Source organism: Eimeria maxima, genomic scaffold, assembly GCF_000499605.1.
Source record: "Eimeria maxima Weybridge genomic scaffold, Emw_scaff2096, whole genome shotgun sequence".
NCBI lineage: Eukaryota > Apicomplexa > Conoidasida > Eucoccidiorida > Eimeriidae > Eimeria > Eimeria maxima.
Window position 1 is genome coordinate 1 of NW_013564976.1, and position 820 is coordinate 820.

Below are 820 nucleotides of genomic sequence, written 5' to 3' on the forward strand. Positions count from 1 at the left end.
CACATACTACTGTACACTAACCTGCTTAAAACCTCTATCAATTGCTTCCTTCTAAGATGTCATCAGTACACAGGGAACTCTCGAAGTGTCAAAGATACAATTCACAATTCCTTTTAACACTGCTGGCTCCCAGCTAGAAGAGGTATCCTGTCAGCGCCGTGATGCCCTTAATTCATTGCACGGCTGACTTTGCTCAGTCTGTGTGTTAGGCTGTGACTGAAGTGCTCACTTGATTTTCTGCCACTATGACTACATCAAAAAGAGCTTCGTATGAAGGATCGGCCAAAAGCGCAAAAATATTCTGCTGAAAGATGCGCAGACGACCATATTGATTTGTTTGCTTTCGCTGCCTTTCTGCAGACCCACCAACCTCCGGCACGCAAGGCATGCCGTGAACCCCGACTTTTGCTGCGAGAGCCATTATAGTCTGCGCCTCCCTTAATTACCACCCTGGATTTGGCAGTCGTTAGTTGTTATCTGTGGAGTCTTAATGACTGTTGCCGGTTCCTGGCGATGGTAGGATGCCTAAAAAGGCAAGACCTATGAACTGGCAACCCTATTTGCTATCGAGCGGAACGCGTTGAATCACTCATCTGCGCCTTGTTGACCTCAGGACACTCCATCATACTCCAACGTACGTTCATAACAGTTAGTGATATTCAGTACTTTTGATTGCCTTCAGAACGTAAAACCGAACATGGAACATGGGTACGCTATTGGATCAAAACAAATATAACACAATATGCGTGTGTAATTCAGTTTCAGCCGCAGCCGCTGGATCTGCCGCAGTAATTTGTATTGAGGAAACCACTTCGATAGA

At 45.7% G+C, this 820-nt stretch overlaps 1 protein-coding gene across 1 annotated transcript; it reads right to left on the reverse strand.

Moving 5' to 3' along the window:
• Positions 1-229: 229 nt before the first annotated feature.
• Positions 230-421, reverse strand: EMWEY_00057250 (hypothetical protein; the record flags this gene model as incomplete). Its single annotated transcript, XM_013480585.1, has 1 exon — positions 230-421. A coding segment is annotated over one exon (192 nt), but the record flags the coding sequence as incomplete, so codon positions are not given.
• Between the last annotated feature and the right edge of the window lie 399 nt (positions 422-820).